Source organism: Heloderma suspectum, chromosome 1 (genome assembly GCF_057233095.1).
Source record: "Heloderma suspectum isolate Gila_16-S chromosome 1, 16-S_ref, whole genome shotgun sequence".
In the NCBI taxonomy this organism is placed as follows: domain Eukaryota; kingdom Metazoa; phylum Chordata; class Lepidosauria; order Squamata; family Helodermatidae; genus Heloderma; species Heloderma suspectum.
This window is the reverse complement of record NC_139458.1, coordinates 436309999-436337968: the sequence shown is the minus strand read 5'-3', so window position 1 is coordinate 436337968 and position 27970 is coordinate 436309999. Positions and strand designations below refer to the sequence as shown.

At 45.2% G+C, this 27970-nt stretch overlaps 1 protein-coding gene across 15 annotated transcripts in view; it reads left to right on the top strand.

The window, feature by feature from the left end:
- NCOA1 (nuclear receptor coactivator 1) overlaps positions 1–27970 on the top strand; it is a 406595-nt gene that overhangs the window by 276802 nt on the left and 101823 nt on the right. For all 15 annotated transcript variants that reach the window (XM_084829475.1, XM_084829481.1, XM_084829477.1 and 12 more), the window contains one exon: positions 11078–11244. In XM_084829475.1, coding sequence (XP_084685601.1) covers positions 11078–11244 — 167 coding nt within the window. The remainder of the gene's footprint in view (positions 1–11077; positions 11245–27970) is intronic.

Here is a 27970-nt window from a genome sequence, read left to right as displayed (position 1 = left end):
GAATTCAGAATCCAGCTGCCATCTGTGTTTGATTTTTTAGACTTTGCACAGAGCAGCGAGACCCAGCAAAATTGCAGCGTGAACCCAGCTGAGCTGGTGGAGCATTCTTTGCTGTCTCATTGCTTATTTAAATGCATCTGGGTGGAAATGTATGTAGTATGTATTTGAAGCATTTTTACCCCACTCTTTAGCCAAAAAGCCTCCCATAGCAGCTTACATGAGATCAGTAATCACTGCAGTCGTACAGTGTGAAAATATGACACGAAAGGGAAGAGGGAGGGATGCTGGTTCAGTTTTGTAAATTCTGAGGAAGGAACAAGGAAGAGGGAGGAAGGACTGGAAGTCTACTTTTCATTGCTTGGTAAAAACAAGAAAGAGTTGTGTGGCTGCCTAACAGATTTATCCTGGCACAAGTTTAGGTGGACTAGAGCAAGGGAGATCCGTCACTGGGAAATCTATCTGTCCTTTGGCCCAGTGTAGTTCTGTGGCGTACCCAACTCGGTCTGCGTTTGCAGGCTGAGCTGCAGTTTTTCCCCTGAAGTCCATAACCTTTTTGTGTTTGCTGTTTTTCTGGTGGTGAGCCGTAATTTGTCCAAATAGGGATTTGTGTAAATTGCAACTGAAATTTGTATAATTTGCATAACTTGTGGAAATTGCACAAAATTCAGCTGTAATTTGTGCAAATTAAAAAATACACAGAAAAAACACAGACTGGCCTGACTCGCTACAGATTCAGTCAGGCTCCATGGCAGAAAACTGGCCAGAGTCCAGGGGGTCGAACCAGTGAAAGCTCATGGAGCTACATCCCCACAAACTGATTCCTCCAAGATCCCTAATTTAAGCCTACTTCCTCAGATGCATGTAGCATTACCCTCTGCTGGCAGATGTGTGCATATATACCTGGGTAAAGTGAAATCAGATGACCATGACATGAATAAAGCAGTTTGCAACAATTGTATAAGCAAAATGACCATTCGCAACAGCAGCAGTTGGAGGTAACACAATAATCCTAGCATTGCTAAGCTGATTAGCAGCTGTAGAGAACAGAAAACCATTACTTGGATTCAACTCTAAATGAATAGACTCAAACCTCTTTTTAAGAGTCCGGAGTCTCCCTTTGAAATGCCTCTGCGGGAGAATGGCAACAGAATGTCCTGAGAGGTCAAAATGTTCCCTTGATGTTGTTAGGTCCTGTAATAATGTTGCCAGAGTGGCTCTGGGGACAGAGTTGGTATCTGGTTTGTTGCAAGGTTCCCGCGTATTGCTTGCGAAAGTCAGTGTACTTTAGTTGATTTTCTTTACTGATGCTAATGTCAACCTTGCTTTGATGCAGCTTGCTTGCTTGCTTGCTTGCTTGCTTGCTTGCTTTCTCTCTCTCTCTCTCTCATACACATGTACAAACACATCATACAGAATCAGTAGTTTTTAAAACAATTCAAGTTGCAACCATGTGCTTGTTCATGCCTCTAACTCCGCTAGACCACTCACGTGAGAGGAATAATTTTTTTTAATGAGGTGGAATAGAGGGAAGGAAAATTGCCTATTCAGCTGCATGCCTGAAAACGTTCTTATTCAGTGATAAATGCCTTTTGTTTGAACAAAATCATTCAGTGCACTGAAAATTATTTTCCTTTGTGTTGCTGTGCTTAGATAATAATGCAATAAAAAAATCAACCAATGCCAGCAAAATTATGGCAAGAGAGCAACATGCATGGTGCACGTACCAATCCTGAAAGTATTGTGGATCTCCATGCCAAATGGAAGAAGGGTGGAGGAAAACCCATGGGAAAGTAGAATGATGGAACCATAAATGGGGCTATGTGACATCATCCCCACCTGCACCCCCTAGCATACCTTGAAAATCACCTGAGCATTTACGGACATTTATGTGAAATACTCAAAGAATCTTGAGAGTTCTTTTGAGAATTCAACAGAAATTCTCTTCAACAAGGCCAAGAGAGTTTTCTCAGGCCCTTTCCCTCCTCTTCCAGTTACGGCGTCCTTGCCAGCAAAAAACTGTTTGTCTTTGCAAAGTCGGAGTGGGGGCGGCAGACTGGCATCAGGGAGGACTCATACATACACTGGCCTGTCTGCCCAACCCCTGAGCTGAAGTTACATTTCTTAGCATGAGAAGGAGAATAATTTTCTTCTAGGATCATGTACCTGTTTTTACAAATCCCAGCAAAGGGATTTGTAAGGGGTTTTTTAAATCTTACTTTTAAGAATGTGTGGATTGCTTCAGGAAATATTTTTAAATCCTTCCAACAAAAGGGGGCAGGGAGAGAAGAAGGCCACTTTTTTTTATTTCATTGACCACTTTGACACACTGAGAGCCTACTACAAATCATATGATCCCAGCTGAAATTATGCTCCTGAGTATGCTCAGAAATATCATTTTAAGCTCAGGAGAAAAGCAGGCAGACCTGTCTGTGAGCCCTTCCAGCTGTTGGTTACCCCTATAAGAAAGTAAGAAGAGCCATGCTGGATCAGACCAAGGTCCATCTAGTCCAGCATTCTGTTCCCACTGTGGCCAACCAGCCTCCCAGGGGGAACCCACAAGCTGGACATGAATGCAACAGCACCCTCCCATTCATGCTCCCAGCAACTGAGGTACATAGGCATACTGCCTCTGATACTGGACATAGCATAGGGCTCCTTCACACAGAGCTTTTATCCCGCTATTGAGATTGCTCACTCATGGAAGTTTGCAGGCCCTTTTAAATGATGTCATGAACCTCCGAGACGTCCCCCACACTAAATGACCTTTATCCTGTTTTTAAATAGATCTCAGATAATGAGCTATCAAATTACCTCAACCGTGTTCTGCTTGAGTTCCCTCTGTGAAAAGAGCAAAAGTGGCAAGGGGAGCTTGATCAATGAAACATATGGAAGACTCAGATAAGGGGGAGAAGGTGGGGGAAAGGGGAGAAGGAAAAGGAAGCACATGTAAAGGGAGTCCGTCCTGATCCTGCATTTAAAACGGAAGCAGAAAGTCCAATTTTAAATGCAGGACTTTAGGCTGGCGTAGAGATGGCAAGATTAAACATCGACATCTTGGGAATCAATGAAATAAAATAGACACGCATGGGCGAATTTAATTCAGGTGACCATTATATCTACTACTGTGGGCAAGAATCTCTTAGAAGAAATGGAGTAGCACTCATAGTCAACAAAAGGGTGGGAAAAGCAGTACTGGGGTACAATCTCAAAAACGATAGAATGATCTCAGTACGAATCCAAGGCAAACCATTCAGCATCACAGTAATTCAAGTCTATGCCCCAACCACTGATGCTGAAGAAGCTGAGGTTGATGGGTTCTATGAAGACCTACAACACCTTCTAGAACTAACACCAAAAAAAGATGTCCTCTTCATCATAGGGGATTGGAATGCTAAAGTAGGAAGTCAAGAAATCACCGGGATAACAGGCAAGCATGGCCTTGGTGTACAAAATGAAGCAGGACAAAGGCTAATAGAGTTTTGCCAAGAGAACACGCTGATCATAGCAAACACTCTTTTCCAACAGCACAAGAGGCGACTCTACACATGGACATCACCAGATGGTCAATATCGAAATCACATTGATTATGTCCTTTGCAGCCAAAGATGGAGAAGCTCTGTACAGGCCGTAAAAACAAGACCTGGAGCTGACTGTGGCTCAGATCATGAGCTTCTTATTGCAAAATTTTGGCTTAAATTGAAGAACGTAGGGAAAATCACTAAACCATTCAGGTATGACCTAAATCATATCCCTTATGAAGATACAGTGGAGGTGAGGAATAGATTTCAGGGATTAGACCTCATAGACAGAGTGCCTGAGGAACGATGGACGGAGGTCCGTAACATTGTTCAGGAGGCAGCAACTCAATCCATCCCAAAGAAAAAGAAATGCAAGAAAGCCAAGTGGCTGTCTGATGAGGCTTTACAAGAAGCTGAGGAAAGAAGGGAAGCGAAATCCAACTGAATGGAGAGTTCCAGAGAATAGCAAGGAGAGACAAGAAGGCCTTCTTAAATGAACAATGCAAAGAAATGGAGGAAAACAACAGAATGGGAAAGACTAGAGATCTCTTCAAGAAAATCAGAGATCTCAAGGGAACGTTTTGTGCAAAGACGGGCATGATAAAGGACAAAGAAGGCAGGCACCTCACAGAAGCAGATGAGATTAAGAAGAGGAGGCAAGAATACACAGAAGAACTATACAGGAGAGATCTGAATGTCCCTGATAGCCATGATAGTGAGGTCACTGAACTTGAGCCGGGCATACTCGAGAGTGAAGTCAAGTGGGCCTTAGAAAGCATTACTAACAACAAAGCTAGCGGAGATGACAGTCTTCCAGCTGAGCTGTTTAAGATCCGAAAAGATGATGCTGTTAAAGTGCTGCATTCAATATGCCAACAAATCTGGAACACTTAGCGGTGGCCACAAGACTGGAAAAGGTCAGTTTACATTCCAATTCCAAAGAAAGACAATGCCAAAGAGTGTTCAAACTACCGTACAATTGCGCTCATTTCACATGCCAGCAAGGTTATGCTCAAAATCCTACAAGCTAGGCTTCAGCAGTATGCGAACCGAGAACTACCGGAAGTACAAGCTGGGTTTCGAAGAGGCAGAGGAACTAGAGATCAAATCACCAACATTAGCTGGATCATGGAGAAAGCAAGAGAATTCCAGAAAAACATCTATTTCTGCTTCATTGACTACGCTAAAGCCTTTGATTGTGTGGATCACAACAAACTGTGGCAAATTCTTAAAGAGATGGGAGTACCAGACCACCTTACCTGTCTCCTGAGAAACCTGTACGAGGATCAAGAAACAACAGTAAGAACTGGACATGGAACAACCGATTGGTTCAAAATTGGGAAAGGAGTACGACAAGGCTGCATATTGTCACTCTGCTTATTTAACTTATATGCAGAGTACATCATGAGAAACGCCGGGTTGGATGAATCACAGGTCGGAATTAAGATTGCCAGGAGAATTATCAACAACCTCAGATACGCAGACGATACCACCCTAATGGCAGAAAGCAAAGAGGATCTCAAGAGCCTCTTGTTGAGGGTGAACGTGGAGAGTGCAAAAGCTGGTTTGAAACTCAACATTAACAAAACTAAAATCACGGCATCTGGCCCCATCACTTCCTGGCATATAGAAGGGGAAGAAATGGAAGCAGTGACAGATTTTATTTTCTTGGGCTCCAAGATCACCGCAGACGGTGACTGTAGCCATGAGATTAAAAGACGTTTGCTCCTTGGGAGGAAAGCTATGGCAAACCTAGACAGCACAGTAAGAAGCAGAGACATCACCTTGCCGACAAAGGTTCATCTAATCAAAGCTATGGTTTTCCCAGTAGCAACATATGGCTGTGAGAGCTGGACTATAAGGAAGGCTGAGAGCCAAAGAATCGATGCTTTCGAACTGTGGTGCTGGAGAAGACTCTTACGAGTCCCCTGGACTGCAAGGAGGTCAAATCAGTCCATCCTAAAGGAAATCAACCCTGAGTGCTCATTGGAAGGACCGATACTGAAGCTGAAGCTCCAATATTTTGGCCACCTAATGCGAAGAGAAAACTCCCTGGAAAAGACCCTGATGCTGGAAAAGATTGAAGGCAAAAGGAGAAGGGGACGGCAGAGGATGAGATGGCTAGGTAGCATCACCGATGCAATGAATATGAACTTGAGCACACTCCGGGAGAGAGCGGAGGACAGGAAGGCCTGGCGTGCTATGGTCCATGGGGTCACGAAGAGTTGGACACGACTGAACAACTGAACAACAGCAAGAGATGGTCTTATAGCCATCAGAACTAGCAGCCGTTGATAGCCTTATCCTCCTCCATGAATTTCTCCAATCCCCTTTTAAAGCCATCCAAATTGGTGACCATCACTACATATTGTGGTAGCGAATTCCACAGTTTGACTATGCGCTGTGTGAAGGACTTCCTTTTATCTGTCCTGAATCTCCCACCAGTCAGCTTCATGGGATGACCCCATTGGGTTCTATTATTACGAGAGAGGGAGAAAAACCTCTCCCTATCCACGTTCTCCACACCATGCATAATTTTGTACACCTTTATCATGTCCCCACTTACCTCGTTTCTAAGCTAAAAAGCCCCAAATGTTGTAACCTTTCCTTTTAGAGGAGCTGCTCAAGCCTTAACTATTTGGGTTGCCCTTTTCCACACCTTTTCCAAGTCTACAATACTTTTCAGTGTATGACAAGAACTGTACACAGTATTCCACGTGTGGAGGCACCATAGGTTTCTATAGAGGCATTATGACATTGATAGTTTTATTTTCTGTTCTTTTTCTAGTGAAGCCCACCATGGGGATTGCCTTTTTCACAGTAGCCACACACTGGGTAAATGTTTTTATCAAGCTGTCCACCACAACCCCAAGATCCCTTTTGTGGCCAGTCACCGCCAGCTCAGACCCCATCAGCCCCCTTGTGAAGTTGTAAGCTTTTCCCCTGGTGTGCATCACTTGACTGTCATTTGGACATGTGAGCCCTTTGCACCCTGTCTGATGCTTGCTAAGGTATTGACCATTTTAGTTGCTCTTTTCTGCACCTTTTCTGCACCTTTTCTGCCTCTCCCCCTTTGTAAAGATAAAGGGAGGTTGGTTTTGGTTTAGGTTCATTTGATTTTGGAGGCAAGACTAGCAGGAAGGGCTAGCAGCAGAGGCAGGAAGCAAAGGCCCTTTTGAGCCTGAGCCAGACTCAAATCTTTTTGAGCAGGGAGTTAGCTTTTTTAGTCTCTCTCTCTTGCTCGCTCGCTCTCTCCCTCCCTGCCCGCCCCCCTTTAAACATAGTGGAATGGATGAAATCTGTTGATTCTTAGTTAGAAAATGTATTCCTCCTCCTCCTCTCCCCCCCATGCCTCTTCTAAGATGGCTCTTGCTCTTTTACTTGCATGCATCAAATAACAAGTGTGTGCTTTTTTCATTAAACTGTTCTTTTACTCATATGAACATCTATGCCAATTTCAGCGATTAAGCCATACGTTAACTTATATGATTAATCAACAAAAAATGTTACAGTGTTTGTCAGCCCTAGTTTTAGCTTTTGGTCTGCTAATATACCATTTTCATCTGCACTGAAGTCTAGAAAGTTTGAATTGTTACAGATTATGGTATTGTGGCATGTCAGAAAGATGAAATGACTGAAATCATACTCTTACAGTGCTTTTCTGAAGAGATATTGGCCTGTTCTTCTATCCCCTACAGCTTGTGTTGCCACAGCAACAGTGGCATCAAATATTTCTTTAATTCCTAAATGAATTCATACACAAGTTGCTTTGCTGATTCCTCCCCCCCACTTCTTAATTTAACCTCAAATACTCATACTACTGTCCTAAGTGATATTTACCAGTCCTTCAATAATCTGAGCAAACTCAGCCTTTCCAGAAGTTTTTAAAATACTGATTTTATTTTCTTTAGCACCGTATTTACAGTAGCCCTTATCCAACAGAAGCTGCTGGTGGCAGGGCAAGGCGGGGGGAGCTTTCCTGTGTAAGATAGCTATACTACTGTTCCCTGCTTTTTAAAAATAATGGTGATAAGTGGGCTAGTTACGGCTTCCGACGCTTCAACAGGGCAGCGTAAAGTCTTCAGAGAACAACATGAAAAAGGAAGCAAAGCGTTCTTGAAATGGCAGGACATTGCTGCAGGGTGGGAGTCGCAAGAATAACCTTGCTTTGGTTGGAGCTGCATTTTTTTGATACAAAAATGGTACAGCAGGGGGGAAATAGTGTGAGCTTGGGGTGGGGCGGGGGCAGTGAAATGTGGTGTTATTCATCACTGTTGATGTCACTGGCACAGCCCAATAGGGCCAAGCCACGGCACTCGTGAACCACACGGCACCCTCAATCAATAGACCTGCTAAGGGAGAGAGGAGGAAAAGTGATTATATTTTCCCAGAAACAAACTACAGTTGGAGTGCTGTAAAAATGGGAAATCTTTTCCCCCTTAACCACAACTGAATTGCAGCCTTGGCAAAAGGCATCTTCTGAATCCTGCTCAGGAACTAACAACTAAGCTATCACTGCATTGAAAAACAAATTGCTTGGAATAGCACTCTAAGAGTGTTTTGCAAAGTATAGAAGTGAGTAGTTGCAGCCAAATGGGAGCTGCTCACTCTTCATCTGCATCATTTCATGGCAAATCAGATGCTTCTCAGATTTGCTTATAAAGTGATTGCTTTAGCAGGTTTTGCAAACAAATTGATTGCCTGCCTTCCTTCCTTTCTTTCTTAATTCACATTTGCCTTTTAGCTTATTAACTCCATTTCTTGGCATGTTGCCCTCACAATTTATCCCCTTTCGCAACTCACCAATTTCTTTTTTCTTTTACTGGCTTTGTAACTTGATCAGTTGCTGGTACTTATAACTTGATCAGCTGAGTGGCTGTTCCGCATTAACAGTCATATGGATGGCTGGGGGCAGGGTGTGTCCAAAAAAAGAGAAAATTATAGAATCATAGAATAGTAGGGTTAGAAGGGGCCTATAAGGCCATCGAGTCCAACCCCCTGCTCAATGCTGGAATCTAAGTCAAAGCATCCCTGACAGATAGCCGTCCAGCTTTATCTTGAATGCCTCCAGTGTGGGAGAGCCCACTACCTCCCTAGGTCACGGGTTCCATTGTTGTATTGCTGTAACAGTCAGGAGGTTTTTCCAGATGTTCAACCGGAATCTGGCTTCCTGTAAGTTGAGCCCATTCTTCCGTGTCCTGCACTCTGGGATGATCGAGAAGAGATGCTGGCCTTCCTCTCTGTGACAACATTTCAAGTACTTGAAGAGCGCTATCCTATCTCCTCTCAGTCTTCTCTTCTCAAGGCTAAACATGCCCAATTCTTTCAGTCTCTCCTCATAGGGCTTTGTTTCCAGTCCCCTGATCATCTTCCTTGCCCACCTCTGAACCCTCTCCAGTTTGTTTGCATCCTTCTTAAAGTGCGGTGCCCAGATGTGGCCTAACCAGTGCTGAGTAGAACTACTACTTCACGTGATTTGGAAGCTATACTTCTATTAATGCAGCCCAAAAGAGCATTTGCCTTTTTTCAGCTACATCCCATTGTTGGCTCATATTCAGCTTATGATCTACAACAATTCCAAGATCCTTCTCGCTTGTAGTATTGTTGAGCCAAGTATCCCCCATCTTGTAACTGCATTTGGTTTCTTTTTCCTAGGTGCAGAACTTGGCCTTTATCCCTATTAAATGTCATTCTGTTGTTTTCATCCCAGCACTCCAGCCTATCAAGATCACTTTGAATTATGTTTCTCTCTTCCAGGGTCTTAGCTATCCCGCCCAATTTTGTGTCATCTGCAAATTTTATCAGCGTTCCCTGCACCTCCTCCTCCAAGTCATTAATACAAATGTTGAAGAGCACTGGGCCCAGGACTGAGCCCTGTGGTACCCCGCTCATTACCTCTCCCCAGTTTGAGAAGATCCCATTGATAAGCACTCTTTGAGTCCGATTCTATAGCCAACTGTGGATCCACCTGAGAGTTGTTTCATCTAGCCCACTTTGAGCTAGTTTGCTTATCAGGATGTCATAGGGCACTTTGTCGAAAGCTTTGCTGAAGTCGAGGTATATTATGTCCACAGCATTCCCACAGTCCATGAGGGAGGTCACTTGATCAAAAAATGAGGTCAGGTTAGTCTGGCAGGATTTGTTTTTGACAAATCCATGCTGGCTTTGAGTAATCACTGCATTGTTTTCAAGGTGCTTCCAGATGGATTGCTTTCTAATCTGCTCCAGAATTTTCCCAGGGATTGATGTCAGACTGACTGGTCTGTAGTTCCCAGGTTCCTCTTTTTTGCCCTTTTTGAAGATAGGGACAACATTAACCCTCCTCCAATCATCTGGTGAAGGAGCCCAGACCAGTGAGAGATTCTCTTGCATAGTTCTGTGCAAACATCAAAAAGCACTACTTCTCAAGACCGACATAACAATTACCAATAAAATCTCAAGCACAAAAAATACAGGATGTGATCATTAATGTATTATAAATACTTGGTAAGATAATACAAGCATTAACAAATGTGAAAATACACATCATCTGTGGTACAAAGATGAACTGCTAATCAGAACGTGTAATAATAGAAAGTGTACATCATCTTGACATCTGCATGTCAATGAGCATGAAAGGCAAACTTTCAAGAACAGAATATATGCACCCGTGATCCTTCTGAAGATCTATCCTCATGATTAAGACTGCATGAAACAGGTAGCTGACCAACCTTTCATTGAGCAGCAGTTGGAGAATTGTACTGGTACGAGTAGATTCACAGAAATATGTAGTAAAGCCTTCATTATTACATTTTATTTCTAGCTGATTATATATATGTAGCACAGATTATATCTAATCCAGAAAAACAAGTGTGCTGCAAAATATCAAATGTTTGGTGACACTAGTCTGGTCAAGTTATTTTGCTGGTGACTATAATGGAACAAAGCTATGATATGGAGGGAGTTGGATGAGATTATCTTGAAGAGCTGATAACTGGAACCTCACATCTAGAGACAAGTAAACAAGCAATGTTTGAGATCTCTAGGATTCTCTGAACATTGTCTTGCTGCTCATCTTGTGACCAATACCCGTTCGCGTTTGCGATCACTGCTTGCTTTGTGCAAACAGGAAACTTGCACAAATCAAGCAGCGATCAAATGGGAGATTTGCACAAATCTCTCTAAATGTGTGCAGATTTCCTCCATAGACTAAAGCAAGGCTGATTTAGTTTACTGGGGAAATTTGCGCAAATTCAACTGAGAATCAGGAACAAGATGAATACAAGCACATGTTTGACAATTTGTGAATATTTTCGGCAGAGACATGCTCAGGGCTTTGAACGGGACATGCTCTCATGTTTTGAACTTCTCATACATCCCTGTTCACACCAGATCTATACCTGTTTAATGTTTGAAAGGACTGGGTGTTACTGCTCAGGGTATGTTCACAAAGCACCCACAAACATTCAGGAAACTCAAGTACTTGTTGTGAGCTATCCTTGGTGTTGGTTTTGGAGTGATGCATGCATAGACTTTGATCATGGAGAAGTTCAGTAACTGAAAATTATTTTCTATAACAGCAATGAGAAACGGCGCAGGGAGCAAGAGAACAAATACCTAGAAGAGCTGGCGGAGCTGCTTTCAGCCAATATCGGAGAGATTGACAGCCTGAGCGTCAAACCTGATAAATGCAAGATTCTGAAGAAAACCGTGGATCAGATTCAGCAGATGAAGAGACTTGAGCAAGGTAAATCTGCAGGCCCTTTGGTCTTTTGTTGTTGGTTTCCGGTGCATGTGAAGCTACAGTTTTAGGGCATGGTTCGTAAATGGTGCATTGCAGAGGGCCCAGGACAACTGAAGTGGCTATATGAATTTCTAGGGAAAGATAGGATCCTAAGGCCGTTGGAGCCTTCCTCCCACCACCAGCCAAGGTATAAGTGGATTCAAAGCCCTCTGCGGCACGAGATCCTCTTACTGATCCACAATGGACCAATGGGATAACAGGATCCTCACTGCTCCGTAATACCAACCTGATTTTTCAAAGGAGAGCTCGGTGAGAGGTGCCGCCTTGTTCCAATGATAATTCCCCTGTGTGTGGTTTAGGGAGGGGATCTGAGATGTTCTGATCTAGGCTTCTTCTAAAGCTGTTGCTGAATTAGTGTCCCAGCCCAGTGCTTCTCACATGCAACTGCACAATGTGAATCTCCGCTCGGTGACCTGTAGAACAGGGTATTGGATATGGGATAGGGAGAGCCATGGGCAGAGCGAGTTGAGGGCAAGTTCAAGAAGTTTGAGAAGCATTGGGCTGAGGGATGTTATCCACAAATATTTGCAATAAAGCCCCTCTGATTGCTTTTTGTAAAGAAAAACAGCCTCGGGAAGGATTGATTTTAAGTAATGGCAGGAGGGAGGGATGCTTAATGCTTCCCTTACTGCCCCTCCCTCCTGGCCCCCCGTGAAACCCCTGTTTTTCCCTCTGTAAGGTTTCAGATACATGTTTACCCTTGCAAACATGTGTCTGGATCCTGCAAAGCTGAGGGGAATCTGCTTTGCAGGGGTGGATTTAGAATGGGAAAATGGCCAGCCGAGAAAGGGTGAAACACCCCATCCTATTCCCTCCCCAGATGCTTCTTTGCTTAAAATCGCCTCATCCCAAAGCAAGCACCATGGTTTATTCCACTACTATTGTTGGGAGCACACTTTCCTTCCTTGTCTATCTTTTCCTTTTCCTAATATATGGTGAGTGACATCAGGGGCAATCACATATAACATGTAGCTTTACCCCTGGGGGTAGAAGAATCAGGTTCAAGGAGAGCACAAGATTGCCCACCTCCTGTTTGTCTTGTAACCCTAATGTGGTGAGAGACATTTGCAGGGAAGAACTGGCAGATGGGAGTGGGGACTCAACCCTTCCCCTACTGCTTATTCTCCTTTCCTAAGCCCCTTCCCCTTAGGTGGGTGGGATTTGCAGGTGGAGCCAGGGGGCACAGCAAGAGCTCAGCACAACCCCCCTTAGCCTTAGCCAGTTCTCCTACAGATGCTTCCCCTGCGTTCGTATTGACATTACCTCTGCAAATATCCGTTTAGCAAGGTAGCAAACAGTTCTATCCTACTACAAGGACAGTAGGATCAGCAGAGCTCAGGCTGGGCTCCCTGTTCCCCCAGGGCTGCTGGTTAGAGGAGGAACTCCAGGCAATTCCAGCTGAGACATACACACAGCTTCTCATAAGTTGCCCAGCCGAGGAAGTCAAATGATACCAGCCAGCCAGTCTAGTGCATCTGGCTGACATTTCTTCCAGGTCTCTGGATAGGACTCTGACCTTCCATTTGTGTTTTGAACGGGCCCGTGAAAAAGGGTCTGTTGTTCTTGCAACTTAGTGTGAAGTTGTAATGACATAAATTTTTTAGGAGTGCTCTTTGGGAGGCTGCAAGAACTTTTTGCCTGGAAGGGGTCTGTCTTCTAATCTTGGGATTGCATTTACAGAATTACATCTGCTTCTGCCATGATTGCAACTGATTCTGCCCTTGGGACAGCCGCCAGTGGTAACCTCTGCTGTATTTTATCCAGGCACTGCAGTGCCTCTGAGTCCTCTGTTGTGTGGATTGTTCTCTCCTCCATTATTTCATGCCTTGGACACAACACCTGCATCCTAAGTCAGCTGCAAGGGCCCAGCATCCGAGCAGGATGCCCGAGAGATGCTTGTCCTGGGATCCCTCTTAATTTCTCCGCCACCACCAAGCCTGACACACTGAGCCGCGCCAGGCGGCAGGGAGTGCCGTTATGTTGGGGGCCTTGTGGAAAACGTAAATGGTGGCCATGACGGTGCTGGTCAAAGCGCTGCCGCCGCTGCTGCTTACTACCGGGTAAGCCAGGACAGGCCTCACCAGAGGGTACTTTGCCCAGAACTGGCCCTGGGTGGACAGTTGGACACATTCCTTTGTGTGGATTGAGGGAGGGGAGGGTGCTGCATTTGAGAAGCCAGTTCTCAGCCCCTTCACACATTGCATGTTTAGGCACAGGCTTCAGACGTTAGGCATGTGGACTTAAAGGGTAATGCAGCAAGCATTTCCTTAGACAGGTGTGCTTATTGTCCTCAGCTGTCTGTTGAGATGTAATGTGTGAAATGGTCCTCTGTCTTTAAGAGGATGACAGCCGTCATAGCACCATAGAGAGCTTCGGCTATTGGGCGGTATAGAAATGAAATAAATAAATAAATAAATAAAAATAGCATTGCCTCCACTTTAAATCTGGATGCTTAGAATTATTGAGGGATCTTTCAGCTGTAACTAGATAACCTTTACTTCTACGGTGCTAGGGAAATTTCCACCAAGTGCTAGAATGTTAATATGAACAGCAATTCCTCATTTTATTTTATTTAATTTCAGTTTCATCCAAATACTGCTGAGTGGGTAAGAGGGGCTGCATACAGGGTGGGTTGATTTAAATTAAAGCAATTTAAATCAGTGATTTAAGTTGCCTAGAACAAGACCAGTTTAAAACCTTTGATTTAAATAATGTTTCCCGTTTTGTAATTCATGTGTTTCCTGAACAAGAGTTCATCCTAATCATCATCATCATCACCACCAGGTTTATTTTGTTAAAAACACTATTGGTAAAAAGAGCTCATACTAATTGGTTGCTATAACAATCGAACATGTTGGTTTGCAGCCAGAAGGTTTGGTCTTTCAGCTCTCCTGTTTTTTTGCATTTCATAATTGTATCTGCTTAGAGACCAGCATGGCAATTGTGAAATTAATGGATTTCCATTTGGCTGCAAGACCATAAGAACAGAAGAAGGGCTGTGCTGGATCAGAGCAAAGGCCTGTCTAGTCCAGAATTTTGTTCACACGGGCCAGCCAGATGCCTGTGGAAACCCCAGAGCAGGACATGAGTGCAGTGGCAGCCTCCAAGTCATGTTCCCCAGCAACTGGCATTCAGAGGCATACTGCCTCTGATCCTGGAATAGCCATCTGGACTAATAGCCCGATCCACTTACTTGAAGACAAGGGCCACAATCCCCAACAGAGTTAGAAGTGAACAAGTGCCCACCACGTTCTGAAAGCAAGAATAGTAATTAACTGGGCAAAACAGCGTTTCTCCATGAGATGGAAATTAAACGTTCACACTGCTTGATAAATATTCATAATGTGCCACAATAATAGATACATTATATAACCTATTGTATCATCATTTATTATTGTACAACTTAGGATCAGACTCAAGAGAATAGGGAAGACCCACAGATCAGTTAGATATGAGCTCACTAATATTCCTCATGAATATGCAGTGGAGGTGAAGACTAGATTGAAGGGACTAGATTTAGTAGATAGGGTCCCGGAAGAACTATGGACAGAAGTTCGCAACAATGTTCAGGAGGCGGCAACAAAAAACGTCCCAAAGAAAAAGAAAACCAAGAAGGCAAGATGGCTGTCTGCTGAGACACTGGAAGTAGCCCAAGAAAGAAGGAAGCAAAAGGCAACAGTGATAGGGGGAGATATGCCCAATTAAATGCAAAATTCCAGAGGTTAGCCAGAAGAGATAAGGAATTATTTTTAAACAAGCAATGCGCGGAAGTGGAAGAAGAGAATAGAATAGGAAGGACAAGAGACCTCTTCCAGAAAATTAGAAACATCGGAGGTAAATTCCAGGCAAAAATGGGTATGATCAAAAACAAAGATGGCAAGGACCTAACAGAAGCAGAAGAGAGCAAGAAAAGGTGGCAAGAATATACGGAAGATCTGTATAGGAAGGATAATAATACCAGGGATAGATTTGACGGTGCGGTCAGTGAGCTAGAGCCAGACATCCTGAAGAGTGAGGATGAATGGGCCTTAAGAAGCATTGCTAATAACAAGGCAGCAGGAGATGACAATATCCCAGCTGAACTGTTTAAACTCTTGCAAGATGATGCTGTCAAGGTGATGCATGCCATATGCCAGCAAATTTGGAAAACACAAGAATGGCCAACAGATCGGAAAAAATCAACTTATATCCCCATACCAAAAAAGGGAAGCACCAAAGAATGTTCAAACTATCGAACAGTGGCACTTATTTCACATGCCAGTAAAGTAATGCTCAAGATCTTGCAAGGTAGACTCCAGCAATTCATGGAACGAGAATTGCCAGATGTACAAGCTGGGTTTAGAAAAGGCAGAGGAACTCGAGACCAAATTGCCAATATCCGCGGGATAATGGAGAAAGCCAGGGAGTTTCAGAAAAACATCTATTTCTGTTTTATTGACTATTCTAAAGCCTTTGACTGTGTGGATCATCACAAATTGTGGCAAGTTCTTGGTGGTATGGGGATACCAAGTCATCTTGTCTGCCTCCTGAGGAATCTGTATAACGAATAAGTAGCAATGGTAAGAACATACCATGGAACAACGGACTGGTTTAAGATTGGGAAAGGCGTACGGCAGGGTTGTATACTCTCACCCTACCTATTCAACCTGTACGCAGAACACATCATGCGACGTGCTGGGCTTGATGACGCCAAGGCTGGAGTTAAAATTGCTGGAAGAAACATTAACGATCTCCGATATGCAGATGATACCACTTTGATGGCTGAAAGCAAGGTGGAGCTGAGGAACCTCATGACGAAGGTGAAAGAAGAAAGTGCAAAAGCTGGGTTGCAGTTAAACCTCAAAAAACCCAAGATTATGGCAACCAGCTTGATTGATAACTGGCAAATAGAGGGAGAAAACGTGGAGGCAGTGACAGACTTTGTCTTTCTAGGCGCAAAGATTACTGCAGACACTGACTGCAGCCAGGAAATCAGAAGACGTTTAGAATCATAGAATCATAGAATAGTAGGGTTGGAAGGGGCCTACAAGGCCATCGAGTCCAACCCCCTGCTCAATGCAGGAATCCAAGTCAGAGCATCCCTGACAAATGGCTGTCCAGCCTCGTCTTAAAGGCCTCCAGTGTGGGAGAGCCCACCACCTCCCCAGGTAATTGGTTCCATTGCCGTATTGCTCTGACACTCAGGAAGTTTTTCCTGATGTTCAGCCGGAATCTGGCTTCCTGTAACTTGAGCCCATTATTCCGTGTCCTGCACTCTGGGATGATCAAGAAGAGATCCTGGCCTTCTTCTCTGTGACAACCTTTCAAGTACTTGAAGAGTGCTATCATATCTCCCCTCAGTCTTCTCTTCTCAAGGCTAAACATGCCCAGTTCTTTCAGTCTCTCTTCATAGGGCTTTGTTTCCAGTCCCCTGATCATCTTTGTTGCCCTCCTTTGAACCCTCTCCAGCTTGTCTGCATCCTTCTTAAAGTGTGGTGCCCAGAACTGGACACAGTACTCCAGATGAGGCCTAACCAGTGCTGAGTAGAGGGGAACTAGTACTTCCTGGGATTTGGAAGCGATGCTTCTATTAATGCAGCCCAAAATAGCATTTGCCTTTTTTGCAGCCACATCACATTGTTGGCTCATATTCAGCTTGTGATCGACGACACAAGTTTACTTCTTGGGAGGAGAGCAATGACAAATCTTGATAAAATAGTTAAGAGCAGAGACATTACACTGACAACAAAGGTCCGCGTAGTTGAAGCAATAGTATTCCCCGTAGTAACCTATGGCTGTGAGAGCTGGACCATAAGGAAGGCTGAGCAAAGGAAGATAGATGCTTTTGAACTGTGGTGCTGGAGGAAAATTCTGCGAGTGCCTTGGACTGCAAGAAGAGCAAACCGGTCCATCCTCCAGGAAATAAAGCCAGACTGCTCACTTGAGGGAATGGTATCAAAGGCAAAACTGAAGTACTTTGGCCACATCCTGAGAAGACAGGAGACCCTGGAGAAGATGCTGATGCTAGGGAAAGTGGAAGGCCAAAGGAAGAGGGGCTGACCAAGGGCAAGATGGATGGATGATATTCTGGAGGTGATGGACTCGTCCTTGGGGGAGCTGGGGGTGGTGACGGCCGACAGGAAGCTCTGGCGTGGGCTGGTCCATGAAGTCACGAAGAGTCGGAAGCGACTGAACGAATAAACAACAAATCATTTATAATCCTTTCTGCAGAAGTCAAATAATTTCTCCCATTTTTCCTTTTACATAGAAAAATAGGCTTTAGTTGTGTTTGATAGAGGTTCCTACATTCTTAAGAGATTCTTATATTCATTCATTCATATTTATATCCCATCTTTCCTCAAAGCTGGATACAAATTTCTCCCCCCTGCCTGCCATTTTATCCTCACAACAACCCTGTGAGGTAGGTTCATCTGAGAGATAGTGACCGGACAAAGGCTACCCAATGGACTTCATGGCTAACTAGGGATTTGAACACTGCTGCCCTCAATCCCTGGTCTGGCACAGTATTTATTACACCACACCATAGTCATAAATGTACATGGAAGTGTATAGTTTCAAAATCACAGGAAGTGGCAGTTCATCCCCATCCAGCAGCAAGACCATTTGTCATCTCACCCACCAGCCTCTCTGCAGGTCAAACTGCATAATCCAGACCAGAGGAGGCGTGGACTGTTGGGAAGTGTCTGCCACAAAAATGGGCTTCTCTACACCAGGCTGTTTATTCCGCAACTTAGCTGGGCTTTTGTTTCTGGATTCTTTGTGAGATTAAGATTGGCTCCTTTACACAGGCAGACACATGCTTTGATTCAAGGACTTCGTTTGTCTGCAAGTTCTATATGTTTCATTATACAGCCACTAGATGGCAATGTTGTATAGTGGAACGGCGTAATTACACAACTAGTGAATTAACGTTCCTTATTGGGTTATCTCTGTTCTTTAAAACCCGGGTTAAATGTCAGAAAGCATGGGAGACACCCTGGAAGTTGATGATGTCGTGTAAAGGACCCGCAAATTTACATGAATGACCAGACATGAGTGTGCAATAAAAGCCTCATGCAGAAATGCTCAGTATCTCCTGACTAATCTGACAAGTATGCAGGGTCACGTATTGCAGGAAGAGTCAACCTAAGCAGAGCAAAATCCAGCCCACTGCTGTTGGGCATAACTCTACACTGCCCAGCATCCTGTTGTCAGGGGGTGGGGCAAGAGAAGCCAGGAACTGCTATATCGGCATAGAAATAATGTATATTTCGTAAAACTCCTTTGATTTTCTGTGCTCTTGCCAGCGTTCCAGCAAGAGAGAGTGGTGCCCCTCTCATTTCATGCCCTCCCACTCTGACTGAATTGCTAGCGGTCAGGAGCATAAGAAATGGTGCCTGGCCAGCAGCTCAAGGTCTGCCCCGGGGTCCCTCCTCACTTGGAAGGTGGAAGCAGTTGCCCCATGTTTCTCTCTCTCAGTAGCATGCTGCCCTTGTGGCATCAGCAGCTCTTGCAAAAGACAAAACGAGTAGCCAGTGGCGTCTATCTTGGCAGCTTGCCAGGGGAGAAAGGCTGTGCTAAGCATCCCAAGGAAGTGGTTGGTCTGTGCAACTGGAGGCAGCCCTGGTGCTGAGAGTGAGGGAAGGGACTTTTGCAAGGGACACTTGTGTATCCTCTGCGCATTTCCTGGAGCCCACAATGTACCATGTTTAGATTTGCTGAGTGGCAACTGATAATGCATGCTTGACTATGCATGTTTGTAGGAATACAAGTGTGTGTGCTGTTGTTGTTGCACTCATAGGGATTATTGTGGAGAATAAAATAGCTGTTTCCCATGTTATTCCTGTTCCACATTAAATATAAATGTGTTAGAGACAAAAAGATGTTCCTGTTAGTACTTGTGAAAGTGTCTTGAGATTCTAATCATCTGTATTCATCACTGCTTTCTACTGGAGAGAGCTAGCTTAATTTTTACAAATTATGTATATATAAAACTTGCCATTTTCTACTGGGATTTACACAAAACATCTGATTTTGGAAGGAGCCCTAGCTCAAGTGTCACACTACTGCTTTGGGGGTGGAGAATTTTGAGTGTATTCCCTGACATCTCCACTACCAGGGTTGGTAAAGACCTCTGTTTCCTGTGGTCCGATTCTAGAGCAGGCATCCTCCTATCTTCAGGGAAAAGCTCTAAAGTTGTTATCTGCAGTTAATGATACTAGATAATGAGGCATTTCAACCTTTGTTACTGTAAGGAAGTGAAAGTTTCACGAAATTCTTCATCAGTTTTATGAAGTTTGCATACATTAGACCAGGGATAGGCAACGTTGTGCCCTCCAGATGTTTGGGACTACAACTTCCATAAGCCCCAGCCAGCATGGCCAATGCCAAGAATTATGGGAGCTGTAGTCCAGCACTTCTGGAGGACACCATGTTGGTTCTGCTCAAACTCATGATGCTAGTTTTGAGAACTGAATATTCCTTCCACACATACTTAAAATGTCTGGAGTAAAACGTTTCCCTCTGCCTGTTTGTGGAAGTTTCTGTCTTTCTGGAAAATAATAGCAGGACACGTCATTTTAAGCTGTATGTGGAGAAGTCAATAACATCAACCTCTAGCTTTCTGTTACTTCAGGAACCCAAATGCCATACATCATTTTTTGGGTGGGTGGGGGGCTACTTTGGAAATACCTGTTCAGTGGTGTGCTAAATCAAGTTTCATGAACATTACAGATGGAATCTGAAGGGAGCTTCCTAGTAGGTAAGCGCTTCAGTCTCCAACTTATTGGCACTTCAGCTGTGATTAGTTTTCTTGGCATAGCGCAGTGCAGCTGAACATTAACTAGGACAAGTGCTACTTCACTGTTTTGTTCCTTGAGCTTTGCTCTTCATTACCAGCTTATCTGCTTCCGCCGGCCATTGTTGTTTTGTGGAGGGAGAAAACCTCATTGCTTCATTTTCATTCCATTTATCTCTGGATTATTGCGTATGACATGACTGAGAAGTGTCTAAGGCCAGCATCGTTGGTCAAGAGGTGCTTTTTGAAGTCAACATTTTGCACTGAGCATTAGATTTGTCTGTCTCTCTGCTCCAAAACCTTTCCTATTCCCCCCTGCCCCTGCAAGAATCCACGGTGCCAATTTAGAGTTCCTTTCATGCTGGTTAGTGATCTCCATCTCCAGATATCTGGGGAAATGTGATGTGGCATGAATATATTTTGAACTGGAGTCCACAGAGGTTAAACAGACTAGTCACTGTGCTTGAGAAAGTGTGAGCGCCACTGTTGGCCCCATTTATGCTTTTCAACCATTTGTGTTCTCTGCAATGGGAGTCTTCACCTGAGAGTTCTAAAACTGAGGAAGGATCAGCAGTGTGGGTTGTTGACTGAGGAGCAGTGACAATTGGCATAAAGGGGGCTCAAACAGGATGGGATTCAAACTCCATGTTTGGGGGCAGTCTACCTCTTACTACCAGCGTCTGGGGATGAGCAAAAAGGGAAGCCCTGCTTCTAATTTTCCAGAGGCATTGGGCTGGCTTCTGATGGAAGCAGAAAACTGGACTAGATGGACACTTGGTCTTGAGACAACAAGGCCATTCCACTGAACTCCAGTGGGGACATGACAGAATTGGAGCTCAGCATGCTGTAGCAGCCACCTTCTGAAAGAGTAAAGCCTGGGGCTGTGAAAGCGGCAGAAGGGCATGGTGATAGTGGTGTAAGGTAAGCAGTAGTGTGTGGGGGTCAGAGATAGGTAAGAACTGCAGAGCAGGAGCCACAGGAGAACTAGTAATGCAAGTTGCTGAAATCTCTTCTTCCCATACTGATCACGTGGAATCCTTGCCTAGCCCTCCCGATTCCTGTGCATTTTGCCAGTGCTGCCCCACTCCTTTCTAAGCTATTTTTAACATTAAGAGAGGGCTAGAATCCTGCAGTATTTTAAAAAAATGAGGTCTCAGGTTGGTAGATCCTGTGCCTTTGCCCCAAATATGCAGATTTATAAAATACATACAGATCCAGGGCAACTCTACACCAGCCTAAAATCCTGCACTTAAAATGGGACTTTCTGCTTCTGTTTTAAATACAGGATCACGACGACTCCCTTTTTCCTGTGCTTCCTTTTCCCCCATCCCCTTCCCCCTCCTTCTCCCCATATCTGAGTTTTCCACTATCTTTCATTGATCTCGCTCCTCTTCTTGCCGCTTTTACTGAGAGCTCATTATCTGCAATCTATTTAAAAATAGAACAAAGGGCATTTAGTGCAGGAGATGCCTTGAATGATGAGGGCATCATGTAAAGAGCCTGCAAACTTCCGTGAAGGAGCAATCATAGAATCATAGAACAGTAGGGTTGGAAGGGGCCTACAAGGCCATCGAGTCCAACCCCCTGCTCAATGCAGGAATCCAAGTAAAAGCATCCCTGACAGATGGCTGTCCAGCTTCGTCTTGAACACCTCCAGTGTGGGAGAGCCCACCACCTCCCTAGGTAATTGGTTCCATTGTCGTATTGCTCTAACAGTCAGGAAGTTTTTCCTGATGTTCAGCTGGAATCTGGCTTCCTGTAACTTCAGCCCATTCTTCCGTGTCCTGCACTCTGGGATGATCAAGGAGAGATCCTGGCCTTCCTCTCTGTGACAACCTTTCAAGTACTTGAAGAGCGCTATCTTATCTCCCCTCAGTCTTCTCTTCTCCATGCTAAACAGGCCCAGTTCTTTCAGTCTCTCTTTATAGGGCTTTGTTTCTAGTCCCCTGATCATCTTTGTTGCCCTCCTCTGAACCCTCTCCAGTTTGTCTGCCTCCATCTTAAAGTGCGATGCCCAGAACTGGACACAGTACTCCAGATGAGGCCTAACCAGTGCTGAGTAGAGGGGAACTAGTACTTCCAAGGATTTGGAAGCTATACTTCTATTCATGCAGCCCAAAAGAGCATTGGCCTTTTTTGCAGCCACATCACCTTGTTGGCTCATCTTCAGCTTGTGATCGACAACAATTCCAAGATCCTTCTCGCTTGTCGTGTTGTTGAGCCACATATCCCCCATCTTGTAACTGGGCATTTGATTTCTTTTTCCTAGGTGCAGAACTTGGCATTTATCCCTATTCAATGTCATTCTGTTGTTTTCTGCCCAGCACTCCAGTATATCCAGATCACTTCGAATTTTGTTTCTGTCTTTCAAAGTATTAGCTATCCCACCCAATTTGGTGTCACCTGCAAATTTGATCAGCATTCCCTGCACCTCCTCCTCCAAGTCATTAATACAAATGTTGAAGAGTACTGGGCCCAGGACTGAGCCCTGCGGTACCCCACTCGTTACCTCTCTCCAGTTTGGGAAGGTCCCATTGATAAGCACTCTTTGAGTCCGATTCTGTAGCCAACTGTGGATCCACCGGATCATTGTTTCATCTAGCCCACTTTGAGCTAGTTTGCTCATCAGGAGATCATGGGGCACTTTGTCGAAAGCTTTGCTGAAGTCGAGGTATATGATGTCTACAGCATTCCCATGGTCCACAAGGGAGGTGACTTGATCAAAAACTGAGATCAGATTCGTCTGGCAGGACTTGTTCTTGACAAATCCATGTTGGCTTCAAGTAATCACTGCATTGTTTTCAAGGTGCTTCCAGATGGATTGCTTTATCGTCTGCTCCAGAATTTTCCCAGGGATTGATGTCAGACTGACTGGTCTGTAGTTCCCAGGTTCCTCCTTTTTACCCTTTTTGAAGATAGGGACAATATTAGCTCTCCTCCAGTCATCTGGCACTTCCCCTGTCCTCCATGATTTCTCAAAGAGAATAGACAGTGGTTCTGAGAGTTCTTCTGCCAGTTCCTTTATTACTCTAGGATGCAGTTCATCTGGCCCTGGAGATCTGAACTCATTCAAAGTAATTCGGTGTTCCTTGACCAGATGCCTGTCGATCTCAAGCTGCAAACCTGCCCCTTCAGCCTGTACTTCGCCTTTGCCAGGGGGGTCATAGACCCTCTTTTGGGAGAAGACTGAGCCAAAGTAGGAATTGAGCACCTCTGCCTTTTCTTTGTCATCTGTTATCACTTTGCCATCCTTATTTAATAGCTGAACCACCATTTCTTTCTTCTGCCTTTTACTATGCACGTAGCCGAAGAAAGCCTTTTTGTTGTTTTTAGCATCCCTCACTAACCTCAGCTCGTTCTCAGCTTTAGCCTTCCTGACACCATCCCTGCAATTCTGTGCTACTTGCCTGTACTCTTCCTTTGTTACTTGGCCTTCTTTCCACTTTCTATATGTGTCCTTTTTTGTTTTCAGGTTATCCCCAAGCTTTTTGTGAAACCACATTGGCTTCTTCTGTTGTCCTCCACCTTTTCTTCTTGTTGGAATGGTTTGTAATTGTGCCTTGAGAATTTCCTTTTTTAAAAGCTCCCACCCATCTTGGACTCCTTTTCTTGTTAGCGTCGCTTGCCATGGGACCTTCCTGATCATTGTTCTGAGTTTATTAAAATCAGCTTTCCTAAAATCCAGGGTACGCATTTGACTACACTCGACTTTTGCTTCCATTAGAACCAAGAACTCAAGTACAACATGGTCGCTTTCCCCCAGTGTTCCCGTAACTGCTACTTTATCCACTAAGTCATCTCTGTTGGTTAGGATCAAGTCAAGGATAGCCAATCCTCTAGTTTCTTCCTCTACTTTCTGTAGGAGGAAGTTACCCGCCACAAGTCAGGAATTTCCTGGAGGGGCCATGTTTTGCAGAATTTGTCTCCCAACAAATATCAGGAAAGTTGAAGTCCCCCATTACTAATACATCATGCTTCCTTAAAACATTGGCTATTTGCTTTTCAAAAGTTTCATCCTTGTCTTCTCCTTGATTGGGTGGCCGGTAGTATACTGCGACCACCAGGTTCCTTTTATTCTTTGCTCCATTTATTTTGATCCAGATGCTCTCGATGGGGCTACCAAGCTCATCCTCCTGTATTTCTGTGCAGAGATATGTATTTTTCACATACAGTGCAACCCCACCTCCCTTTCTGTTCCTCCTGTTCTTGTTGAACAAGTTATATGCTTCAATTGCTGTATTCCAGTTATGAGAGTCATCCCACCAAGTCTCAGTTGTACCTATCAAGTCATAATTTCCCTCCTGTATTAAGAGTTCAAGTTCATTCTGTTTGTATCCCATACTCTGGGCATTAGTGTATAGACATCGAAGACCATGTGCTTCATAGTCTGGCTTTCTTCCTACATGTGTCTGAAGACTATTATTGGGCGCTATCAGAGCTGTTCTGTCCGTTGCAGTGCATGCGCCTACGTCCATTGTTACCCCCAACATTACATCTCCCTTCCCCGTAGGATTCAGTTTAAAGCCCTCCTGATGAAGTTCTTCATGCTGCGACCAAACACATTCTTCCCATCCTTTGTGAGGTGCAACCCATCCCTAGCCAACAGCCCATCTTCCAGGAAGTATAGCCCGTGGTCCCAGAATCCAAATCCCTCTCATCGGCACCACCTTCATAGCCAGTCATTCACCCGGAGTATTTTTCATTCCCTTTCTATCCCTCTTCTAACTACTGGAAGGATGGATGAGAAAACTATCTGGGCCTTAAAGTTCTTGAGTTTCCTTCCCAAAGCTTTGAAGTCTGATGTGATTTCTTCGTAGCTCCGCTTGGCGGTATCATTAGTTCCCACATGGATGAGAAGGAAGGGATACCTGTCAGTGGGCTTTATGAGTGCAGGCAACCTTTCAGTCATGTCTCTAATCCATCCTCCTGGGAGACAACATACCTGGCGAGTCTACGGGTCTTCGCGACATATTTGGGTCTCAATCCCACGCAGCAAGGAGTCTCCCACTACTACCACTCTTCTCTTCTTCTTGTTGTAGGCCTAGGTTTCATCGCCTCTGTTTGACTGACCTTCAGCCTCTTGCTCACTCTCATGTAGGTTCCCCTGTGATTCTTCCTCTGCAGGCTGTTCTCCAGTCTCATCCACAAGTGCCTGGAATCGGTGTGGACGTGTGTGTTACAAGAGAAATAAATGAAAAAGTTAGTTAAAAAATAAAATAAAATTAAAAATGAAAAAAATATTAAAAAAATGTTAGGGGCCTCCCCCTTGACCTCCCCTGCCGAACTCCCCTGGCCATCTCCTGTTCGCTCGCTCTCTGGGAGCTTGCTTGCTTCTGTAGTCCCGGGACCAGCTGGAGCAGCTTGCTCTGCTCTGCTCTGCTCAGCTGGGAGGCGGGAAACAGACTGAAGCTTCCCGCCCACTCAGCTGCTGGGAGTACTCAGGCCACCACCCCCAATTCAGTTGGAGCTCTCAGAAGCACCTGGTGAGCTCACAGCCACTCAGAAGGATAAAGGGCAGCCCCCTGGGCTTCCTGCAGCCCACTTACCTCTTAGCCTCTGTCTCCTTTGTCTCCTTTGTCTCTTCTACCACTGCAACTCCCCTGGCCAACTCCTGTTCGCTCCCCCTGTTCGCTCCCCCTGTTCGCTCGCTCTCTAGGAGCTTGCTTGCTTCTGTAGTCCTTGGACCAGCTGGAGCAGCTTGCTCTGCTCTGCTCTGCTCAGCTGGGGGGCAGGAAACAGACTGATGTCTGTCACAGGATAAAAGCTCAGTGTGAAGGAGCCCCCAGGCAGACCAGACCCAGAGCCTTTGTCAAAGCAGTGGAGCCATATACATGGCCCATAATGTCCTGCTATGGCTGGGCTGAGCTCAGCCCTGGGACCAATCTGTTAGCAAAGTCAGCAGGCAGGCAAAAGGTCAAAGCACCGTTTTACCAGTTCAGCAAAGGGGCAGTCCAAAAGCAGGGTCTTCTCAGGGGTCAGTGGCACAATGACTACTAATCTTGATGGCTATGTGCTACCTCCAGTACCAGAGGCAGTGAGCCTATGTACTCCAGTTGCTGGGGAACATGGGTGGGAGGGTGCTGCTGCACTCATGCCCTGCTTGTGGGTTCCTGGTTGAGAGCTGGTTGGCCGCTGTGTGAACAGAATGCTGGACTGGATGGACCCTTGGTCTGATCCAGCAGGGCTCTTCTTACGTTCTTATCAGTCCAAGAAGTAGCAAGGTCAAGGTTTCAAGGTACCAGGAGCTGAAATAAAGGTGTTGTTCCCGCCAACAGTGGGTCTCAACTGGGAGCTTATATAATCAGGTCTCCCAGCCACACCCAGGTACAGTTGCAAGCCATTAGTCTATGCCTCAGAGCCTCCCTGCCTCTGAGGAGACCACTGCTCTTGAGTAGACCTTGCCTCTTGAGGAGCCTGTTGTTTGGGGCCTTGAGGAGCTTTGCTTCTGAGTTGTGGCCTACGCCCGCACCTTCTGGTGCCCAGCGCTCTCTCAGGCTAAGTGGTTGCTCAGCCGCCGCCTCTGACGCCATCAGCAACACACCTTCCTCTGGCTCCCCATCCATGGGTTCCTCAGGGTCCACCACTGTTGAAGGGCCTGGTGTAGCTTCCCTGCAGGTGTTGGAGGAGCCTGGGGTAACACTTGCATCAGGGGATTCCACATGCTGTTCAGGCTCCATGTGGTGTCAGGATCTTCATCTGAAGAGTTATACTGGCCTTGTCTGGGTCAGGCATGACAGCATGTGGTACAGTGAGCTGTCAGGCAGACTTGCACACAGCAGCCTAAAGAGCTGTAGTGACATTTGTTCAGGTGCAGAAGAGTCAAATAGCATCTATCATGCTCCTGCTGGAGTTAGGGGCTGCTTCTTCCCACCCCTCATCTGGCTGATGTCAAAATGCTTCGGTAGCCCTCCAGGAGTGATGGTGGTAGGCAAAGGAAGTAGGCTTGCTGATACTGGGCATCTCAGACTCCAAGAGACAGACCAGCCGATGCATAGGAGGAGTTTGTGAAGCTGAATTCATTAGAGCCTGCAAATGCTTCTTTCCTCATGCAAAAAGAACTGTGTGCATGTACAGCTTCATTACCTATTAATTATTACTGTGCTGTCTGCTTTCCTTTCCTGGGCAGTTTCCTCCATAAAGGGCTGCAGCAGAAATTCACCCATACGGAGAACCTGATCTTCAGTTCCCCCATGCGTATCTGTCATGACAGGGTAGAGAATGATCTGCTTGTCACAGACAGCTTAAAGGGAAGGTCTGGAAAGGTCTGCTTGCCTGAAAATATATATTACTCTCCCTGGGCGAGTGTTCAGATGCAAAGACAGGGTGCCCTTTCCCTTGTTGCAGTTCATCTGTTTCAAAGAGAGATGTAGCCACACCAAGATTCTGTGGCATGGTTATACCTTCCTGTTCCTAGGGCAGCGCATAATCTGGAAAAAAAGATTTTTTTTAAAATCCAAATTCTGTGAAGGATTTTGCACAAATGAAACATATATGATGGAGGTGATCTGTGCTTGCTTACAGCTGGCACTCTACATATGCTCAGAAGTGCTCTCTTAGTCTTCCCACACTCAGAACAGAAACCAGGGCTGACATGAGAGTCCCGGCTCCAGTTAAGTCCAAAGAAGAGCTGAATAGGGAAAGCGGGACTGCTGCCTGGACTTTCTAGTGCCGTGGGGAGAGGGTCTTGGTTTCTCACTCAAAAGGTGGCAGACCAGACCCCCACCCCTTCGAATTCCACAGACGAGAGCCTCAGCAGGAGGCTCCCTGGCACAGAGAGCACTAATTGGAGCGCTCTGCAGCAGCGAAGTGATGGAGCGGCAGGTGGAAGCAAGCGATGAATGGAAACAATCCGCCTCTCCTCGCCAAGTGCTCGCCGGGGCAGTTCCTCCCATT